The 9,299-nt window shown below is 28.6% G+C and overlaps 4 protein-coding genes across 4 annotated transcripts; 2 read left to right on the forward strand and 2 right to left on the reverse strand.

The window, feature by feature from the left end:
* Positions 1-1,651: 1,651 nt before the first annotated feature.
* LOC111680484 (lectin subunit alpha-like) lies at positions 1,652-2,408 on the forward strand. The gene is made up of 3 exons (XM_023442134.2): positions 1,652-1,826; positions 1,884-1,996; positions 2,063-2,408. The coding sequence occupies exons 1-3, from the start codon at positions 1,710-1,712 to the stop codon at positions 2,343-2,345; spliced, it is 513 nt and encodes a 170-aa protein (XP_023297902.2). The 5' UTR covers positions 1,652-1,709; the 3' UTR covers positions 2,346-2,408.
* An 882-nt stretch (positions 2,409-3,290) lies between these two features.
* LOC111680474 lies at positions 3,291-4,060 on the forward strand. The gene is made up of 3 exons (XM_023442125.2): positions 3,291-3,420; positions 3,488-3,600; positions 3,660-4,060. The coding sequence occupies exons 1-3, from the start codon at positions 3,304-3,306 to the stop codon at positions 3,946-3,948; spliced, it is 519 nt and encodes a 172-aa protein (XP_023297893.2). The 5' UTR covers positions 3,291-3,303; the 3' UTR covers positions 3,949-4,060.
* Positions 4,018-4,786, reverse strand: LOC111680473 (lectin subunit alpha-like). The gene is made up of 3 exons (XM_023442124.2): positions 4,639-4,786; positions 4,467-4,578; positions 4,018-4,402 (listed from the first exon to the last, which is right to left on the reverse strand). The coding sequence occupies exons 1-3, from the start codon at positions 4,783-4,785 to the stop codon at positions 4,080-4,082; spliced, it is 582 nt and encodes a 193-aa protein (XP_023297892.2). The 5' UTR covers position 4,786; the 3' UTR covers positions 4,018-4,079.
* Positions 4,787-6,910: 2,124 nt separating this feature from the next.
* On the reverse strand, positions 6,911-7,595 carry LOC124418478 (lectin subunit alpha-like). The gene is made up of 3 exons (XM_046945019.1): positions 7,461-7,595; positions 7,289-7,401; positions 6,911-7,225 (listed from the first exon to the last, which is right to left on the reverse strand). Exons 1-3 carry the CDS (start codon positions 7,587-7,589, stop codon positions 6,928-6,930), a joined length of 540 nt encoding a protein of 179 aa, XP_046800975.1. The 5' UTR covers positions 7,590-7,595; the 3' UTR covers positions 6,911-6,927.
* Between the last annotated feature and the right edge of the window lie 1,704 nt (positions 7,596-9,299).

Genomic DNA, 9,299 nt, shown 5'->3' on the forward strand with positions numbered 1-9,299 from the left:
TGGCAAGGCTGATCTATGGACTAGTAAATGGATCAGCCTATTGACTAGCATATGGACTAGTCTGAGGACTAAACAATTAACTAATCTGTGGACTAGTTTATTAACAATTATTTAGACTAGTCTATGCAATTGACTACTGTTTTTTATAAGTTTATATACTAGTATGTGTAGTATTCTGTGGACTAGTAAACCTAGTGTATGTACCTATCAATTTACTAGTCTGTTGACTTGTATATACAGAAAACGATTGACTGGTCCATGGCCTAGTTTTTGGATTTTTTTTTTAATTATACACTAGTCTATGGTTTAGTATGTGTGCTAGGCAATTGACTACTCAAGAATCTACAAAGTATGAGTTAGTATATAGACGATTCTATGGATTAGTGTATGGACTTGTCCATATACATACTATCATATAAAAATGAGGAAAGATCCAAAATTGATTTAGATAAAATTAAAAAAATTTACTCTTAAACGCTCGAGCTGGAATCGCGCCTAAACTGGTCTTTGGACTAGTCTATTCACTTGTCTATTGATTATTATTTGGACTTGACTATTCTATGTATTAATCTATGGAATTTCGAAGGATTAGTTAATTAATTGACCAATATATGACAATGCTTTAATCTAGTCTATTCAATAGTTTATTGACCAATGTAGTCTATATACTAATCGATTTTGATTTACTTGTCTAAAAGCTAGTCTATTCATTAGTTTGTGGACTATTCTAATGACAAATTTATTTACATTTTATTTAATTTATAAGTCTGAAGACTCTTTCTCTTTTTGCCTATTGACAAGTCTGTCTTTAGACTATAAGGTAGTATTTGAAGAAGCCTATTGTGAACAAAAATATTTACTATTCTGTGCATTAGTCTATTGATAAGTCTAGTATATGGACTATTCTATTGATTAATCTATGTATTAGTCTAAAAACTAGTCTATTTTTTTGTCTATGGACTATTCTAATGACAAATTTATTCACAAGTCTGAGGACTCTTCTATGGACTACTCTTTATTAGTTTGGGAACTTGTCAATAATTTAGTCTATTGAATAATAGGCGGACTAAACTATGGACTACTTCATGTACTAGTTTATTGACTTGTCAATAGGCTATTCTGTTGACTTGTCTATTGGTTTCTCAAGGAACAAGTCTTTGGACTAGTCGATTATCTAGTCCATGTATTATTCCATAAATAAGTCGAATGACTACTCTATAGTATAGTTAATGTAGATAGATATAATCTATTGACAAATCTATGCAAAAGTGATCTCGATGACTTTACTATCACTTAATCAATATTCAAATAAATCTAGATTTATGCCATAGAATTTTACCGGTCCTTTTCACCATTTCACGATATTAAGTATTTTAATATTATTGCTGATCTATTGTTAATAGAATTTGTTTGTGCAACTTTTAATACAATTTTAAAAAAATGAGTATGTACGAATTACGGAAATAATATATCAATATTTTACACATGTATAAAAGTTATTCTAAGAGTGTATATTTTTTATATATAAGGATCGTTATTAAAAAAAACTCTTATCTGTGGGTTTTTACCAAAACTATTATTTTCTTTTAAAATTCAACACAATTGTAATGAATTCTTAACATATTGGACATCATTACTGGGTATTTAAAAAGTTTTAAAAAAATCAACACTGGCATTAGTATTTCAGTGGTTTAAAAGTAATAAACGACATGAATTATTTAAGATTTTGTAGTATTTTCTTAATAGTTTTCTCCATATTTCATGTTGAATGTAAAGTTTATACAACCACAAACAATATTACTTACTATATAGAGGATAAATATGCGGTAAGATAGAAGTTTTCATCAATTGTTGTGCTAATTTATAATATTTTAACTATTTAGTTTACCTGGTATGATGCTCATCTAGAATGCAGCGCCAGAGATATGGCTCTTTTGACCATAGATAGTAAAGAAAAATATGATGATATTATTAAACTATTGATCAGTGGAAAATTGTAAGTGTTATAGTAGTTATTAGGTAAATTGTATAACCATATGAGTTAAACTTTCTTCATAATTAGTAAAGATAAACCACCTCATCTCTGGATTGGTGCTATTGGTATTAATAGGAAATTTGCCTGGATTTTAACGGGTAAACCTATAATACCCTCATTATGGTGCAACATTTGCCCCAATAATCATCCCAACAATGAAAATTGTGTACAAGTCTGGGCCAATGAACATGGTTTGAATGATTTAAATTGTGATGTAAAAATTGGTTTTGTTTGTGAGAATCGTATTGAATTGGAAAATTGCAAGGGAAAGAAATCGAATTATATAGTTAATATTATGCAACATTGTTGAAATTAATATGAAATGTGAAAAGTATTGAAATTTGAAATGTTATTAATAAAGAATATTTTTTTTAATAAATTTATTTAATTAATTTAATTTCTTCCATACAATAACACTATTCTTTTAACTTTGTTATAATATATGAGTTAGTATATAGACGATTCTATGGATTAGTATATGGACTAGTCCATATACATACTATCATATAAAAATAAGGAAAGAGGTAAAATTAAATAAGTTAAAATTAAAAAAATCTATTCTCAATCCCATGAGTTGCATCCACGTCTAGACTGGTCTTTGGACTAGTCAACAAAGTATTTGCATTGAGGCAATAGAACTTAGAAGAACACAGACTAAAATATAGAACAGACCGTAGATTTGACTTAATACAAGATTGCAGACTAAAATTAAGACTAGACTAGACTGTACACTAGAATAAAGACTAGACTACAGAGTAGACTGTAGACTAGACTATAGACTAGACTATAGACTAGACTATAGACTAGACTATAGACTAGACTATAGACTAGACTATAGACTAGACTATAGACTAGACTATAGACTAGACTATAGACTAGACTATAGACTAGACTATAGACTAGACTATAGACTAGACTATAGACTAGACTATAGACTAGACTATAGACTAGACTATAGACTAGACTATAGACTAGACTATAGACTAGACTATATACTAGAATAAAAAGACTATACTATGAATGTACAGTTAGTCACTAGTCGCTGAGAAATTCTTCTCATTGTAATTTACCCTAAATAATTTAAAGTATTTACAAAAATTCACTTTACTTTTTCTGTTGACTTTTGCGAACAACGATAATAAAACGATAATATGAATTTTTACCCTCAACTACCCACGGTCGCTGACCACAAAATTCTTCCAAATATATAACTATAAATATTATTAGTGATTAGCAGTTTTAAGCAGTCATAAATTGTAATTCACAAAATGAATACATCATTATTACTATTAACCATTGTAGTTGTTTTAAGCTCTACAGCTAAAGCAGGAAATTTTTATACTTCTCCAAGTAATAAAATATATTATGTGGAACCAGGGTATAGTGTAAGTTTTGTTTGATTTATTTAAACAATAACAAAATGTTAATAGTTTAAAAAATTTTGTTTTTTAGTACAAATGGTTTGATGCCCATATCGAGTGTTATAATCGTAATATGACCTTATTTACCATAGAAAATGAAGATTCATTCTATGATCTTTATAATGTTTTAATAAGTGGAAAATTGTAAGGATTTGTTTGTAGATTTGTTTGGATTTATTGATGATTTATCTATTATTTTACAGCAATCGCAAGCCACCACATCTTTGGATAGGTGCTATTGGGGCTCAACGTAAATTTACTTGGATATTAAATGGCAAACCTGTCATCTGGAAATATAGCAGTTTTGATAATGCTAGAAATTCCGAAAATTGTTTACAAATGTTTGAAAACACTAAAGATCTTAATGATCGTAATTGTGTGGATCTTTTGGGTTTTGTGTGTGAAGAGAATCGATATCAAAACAATAAGTGTGATCAAACGAAAATGGCGGAAAAACATATTGTGTTAAATATACATCAACATAAGAATTAGTGTTAATAAATGGATTTTGTGTTGTATTTAAGATTTGCTTATATTATTTTAGAAATAAAAACGAATGTGCTAGATAATGTGGTTTATATTACCACTTGTGGCTCTGATCTAAAAAAAATCGTTCCAGTCGTTTAATTTTTATTGATATTTAAAACAACATTATTACATTTACAGCCATTACTCAAACAACTTTCTTTCAATGTTGACAATTCCTTATTCATTTCCTTTAGAAAAATATTTTCTTCACATAAAAACCCCAGTTTGTGAGAACAAGGTAAATCATACCACTGCCATGTATTTTGCCAAATTAATATACAATGTTCGTTATTATTTAAACGATCCGGTTGTCCAGGACCCCAATTAGTGAAACTGAAAACTTCACCGCTAGTAGCCCATTCGTAACGTTTGTCAACAGCATTATCATGGCCGGATAACCAAAATGAGGGTGAAGTTGCTAAAGAACAAAATTTAATATGTTTTAACCAAAAATTTAATTTTATTTTTAATCCCCAACTTACGAAATAGTCTTCGGAGTAAAGTATCGATTTGTGTGTGTTTGTAGAAAGTATCTATGGCCATTAAGGACATATTTTTACGGGCACATTCATTCCAAGCTTCAAACCAATTGTACTATAATAAAAATTGCCATTAACTTTATGTATTTCTAATACAATTTTCTTTAGTTCCTACCTTTGGTTCCGTTTCGATGTAGTATAAACTTTCATCACTGCTTCTATGCCATTTCTCCATGGGCACACTGCCGCTTAGTGTAGCAATTAATAAAATACTTATGAAATGTTTCATAGCCAACAAATAAATGAATATAAATTTTATCATTTGTTTAATTTTAAACAATTTTTCTTCAACTAACTACATATTTTTTATGAACTTTTTCTTTATTATCAAAGACATTTCTAAGAAATATGAAATATTCTTAAAAAGAAGAAAAATTTGACCTTGATAATTAGTTTCTGAGTCAATTTTGCATTTTATATTTATTATCAGTTACTAAACTCTACCAAGTATTCACGAATGAGAGTAAAAGCTATTGCTGAGTTGAGTACTAAATTCTTCATTGAAAAATGGAATAGAATGACTAAATATAAGGAAAAAACAATAGAGAAGATAATTAGTTTAGATCTCGTTGGTACTTCAAATAAACTATAAACATTTGATAATTACTCCATACAGTAGTTATTCTATATTCTAGTCTATATTCTTGACAATAGTCTATCCTTTGTTCTAGTGTAGAGTTTAGCCTGAGGTTTTGTTCTTTGATCTAATCTATAGTCTAGTATATAGTATATTCCATAATCTAGCCTATACGCTTTTCGAAAGCCCAGTTTATAGTTTAAAGTATGTTGTAGTTTATAGTCTAACATATAGTCTAGTCTATGGTCTAGTCTATAGTCTAGTCTATAGTCTAGTCTATAGTCTAGTCTATAGTCTAGTCTATAGTCTAGTCTATAGTCTAGTCTATAGTCTAGTCTATAGTCTAGTCTATAGTCTAGTCTATAGTCTAGTCTATAGTCTAGTCTATAGTCTAGTCTATAGTCTAGTCTATAGTGTAGTCTATAGTGTATAGACTACTCTAAAGTCTAGTCTGTTGTTAAGTCTATAGTCTATGGTCTAGTCTTTAGTCTAGTCTTTAGTATAGTCTTTAGCATAGTCTTTAGTATAGTCTTTAGTATAGTCTTTAGTATAGTCTTTAGTATAGTCTATATTCTAACTAATAGTAAAGTCGATTGTCTAATCTATAGTTTATTCTACTGTCTAGTCTATAGTCTAGTCTATAGTCTTCTCTATAGTCTAGTCTATAGTCATGTCTATAGTCTAGTCTATATCTGGTCTATAGTCTAGCCTATAGTCTAGTCTAAATTGAATTGTTTATAATTGAATTTAATCTCGAAGTGGGCTTGAATTTAGCGCAATTTGTACTTGCTATTGAAAAGTTTCAGTGAAAAGAAAATCTATTATTTCTCAACTTTTATATTCTCCTTAATAATGTATCAATTTGTGTGTGTTTGTATAAGGTATCTATGGCCATTAGGGACATATTTTTACGGGCACATTCATTCCAAGCCTCAAACCAATTGTACTAGAATTAATAGCATCATTTTAATGTTTTTTTTTAATAATTGTTTAGATTAAAATTATTACCTTTTCTTCGGCTTCTATGAAATATAAACTGCCGTCATTACTTCTGTGCCATTTACGCACTGGCACACAGCCTACTATACTGATGATCAGTAAAATACTAACGAAATATTTCATAGTTAATTACTAAATTAATTTAAATTAAATAATTTAATTTTCATTTATTTATATGCATTTTGAACAATTGAAACATTATTTTTTTTGTTATTCCAATAAAGACAAAACAACAAAACGTACTGTAAAGTTTCAGCTTTCATAAAGGTCTTTAAAGAAAATTTTAGAAATAAAAAAACAATATTTTGAAGTGTCTGTTATGGGAATCGAAATCTTGCAAGACCAATAGAATTGGTCTTACCGGTACCACCGTCAGAGGTTTTGTTTATTTTAATAAATAAAACAGAAATATTAAATTACACAATAACCGTTATTCTTAATATTTACATTTATTCAATTTCCTCCTTTCTGAAATTAATAATAATCGAACAAGTGTTTTTTGAACAAAATTAAGTTTACACAAATACAATGTTTAAAAAAAATTAACATATGTTTTAAAACTTTACTAGAACTGAACTAGAACTGAACTAGAACTGAACTAGAACTGAACTAGAACTGAACTAGAACTGAACTAGAACTGAAATAGAACTGAACTAGAACTGTAATAGAACTGAACTAGAACTGAACTTGAACTGAATTAAAATTCTTCCAAAACTAACTTTATTTGATGACGTTTTCTTAATTTCAAGATACAAAATGACGAATGCGATCAAAATAAAAATACATTTAAAATTTTTTTATTTTTTTTTTATTTCAGTTTACTTTTTTTTACTTCTCATTATTGATAACAATACTTAATGCAACACTTTTATATTTTTCATGATTAATTGCCACCTCCTCTCTGCTTACGGTTTCCTCACATATAAAACCATATTTATAATCACATTTCCGATCATTTAATTCTGTAGTATTTTCCCAAAAATGTAAACAATTCTCTTCTTGAAGATAATTATCTGGATTACCGGGAATCCATTTGGTAGTGAAAACTGGCTGGCTATTTGAGACCCAAGAAAAAAGACGATTGCCACCCACTGCACCAATCCACAAATGTGGACCATGGTGGCTACTAGATAATGATAATTCCAAATTAAAATACATTTATTCTTATTTAATTAAAATATTTACTTACAAATTGTCATCTTTTAAAATTTTCGATATAGCATCGTGCTCCTCCAGAGTTTCTAGTGTCGCTAAAGACATTTTCTTGAGAGAACATTGCAGAAAAGCTTCATACCAGGAATACTAAACATTTATTTTTATTTATTATCTTGTTTATATAATGTTTTTATTTAAATTTTAACCTTGTAATTTTCATCTATATAATACAATTTATTATTTTCCGTTTTGTATAATTTTTCACCCACTAATTTTGCTGAAAGAGTTTCTATTAGGAAGCAAATTAATGCCAGATTTAAGATGAGTCTTTTCATTATAATGCTAAGGTTTATACTAAATCAAATGTAGAATTGTAAATTGTACTTTTTCGGATTTAATCTACAGCATATAAAAAATGTAAAGTACCCTAAAACACTATTTCTACTAAAATTTAAAAAAATAATTTTTTATCATTTTTGATTCAGTTTAATTTCGTTCTAAACTTTAAAAAAATATGAAATTTGAAAATAATTCTGGAAATGGTGTAGATATGAATGTGCTTTTTCTTATCAATGAGATGTTTTTCGTCATTAGAAAAGCAACGTAATAGTTTTTTAAATTGTATAAAATATAAACTTAAGGTTTATAAACTAAATAAAGTCATATCACTAGCTATAGCTACCAGTGCTCTAATAACAAAAATTCCTTAATCGTGTCATCTTGGTGTAAAAGCTTTCGCAGCCTATCAAATTCTAAAACCATTTACAAACAAATTTAAATGTATTTTTAAATAGTTTAATTTACACGTTGGGTATTAGTTATGAAATGTGGAAAAACCGCAGCTACTACCCCTGATCATTCTTCGTAGAAATGAGCTCGGCCAATCAGCGTAACTGTTATTATGGAAAATTACCGATTTTGTGTTAAAAAGTTAAAATTTCGTTAAGAGTAAATACTGAAAATGCAAACTGTTTTAACGCTATTTGGAATATGAAATTTTCAAATATTAAATAAAAGTTATAACCCTAATACATATATGTACATGTTTAAATTTAATTGATAAGAAATAATATTTTGTTCCCTTAAGCGAGACCTTCAAATAAGTTTGCAAATTTTTGGTGATAGCTTTTATATCATTAAAAACAGAACTGAACTAGATTGAACTGTACTGAATCTAGAACTGAACTAGATAGAACGCATGTGGAACTGAACTAGATAGAACGGATGTGGAACTGAACTAGAACTGAACTAGAACTGAACTAGAACTGAACTAGAACTGAACTAGAACTGAACTAGAACTGAACTAGAACTGAACTAGAACTGAACTAGAACTGAACTAGAACTGAACTAGAACTGAACTAGAACTGAACTAGAACTGAACTAGAACTGAACTAGAACTGAACTAGAACTGAACTAGAACTGAACTAGAACTGAACTAGAACTGAACTAGAACTAGAACTGAACTAGAACTGAACGATAAATGAACTAGAACTAAACTGGAACTAGACTTAAATTTGGAATTGGTCAAGGGCGTTTTATTGGTTTTACTGATTATAGTCCTTGCAATAATAATGGTTATACATAAGTTTATTTGAGCTTTTTTCTTATATACAAATTTTCTTTGTACCATAATTTGAGGAGTTTGAAATGTAAAAAAAAAAACGATAAACCCAAAACAACAAGTCAGAAAGAATGGAGCCAAAATATAGAGTGAATCTTTCTTTTTTTATGGAATTTGTTTTGGCTTGTTAAGAGTTGTTAAGATTATGATATATAACCACACGAGAGGCGGCCATTATAAACACAGCAGGAATGTGGGAATCTGTGTTTAAGATTTCTTTTACTTCATTTTGGGTTTTCTGAAACACACACCAAAAAAAAAAAAGAAAAATATAAAAATACCAATGGAAACCAAGATATAACCAAAATTCCAATACATGCAAAAGTTAACAAATACATTAATAATGTAGTAGGAATACATAATTAATATTTACTTTTTCATGGGAGTTTTGTTCGGGTTATTCAGTTGGCATCACGATGACTAT

Source organism: Lucilia cuprina, chromosome 2 (genome assembly GCF_022045245.1).
Source record: "Lucilia cuprina isolate Lc7/37 chromosome 2, ASM2204524v1, whole genome shotgun sequence".
Lineage (NCBI taxonomy): Eukaryota > Metazoa > Arthropoda > Insecta > Diptera > Calliphoridae > Lucilia > Lucilia cuprina.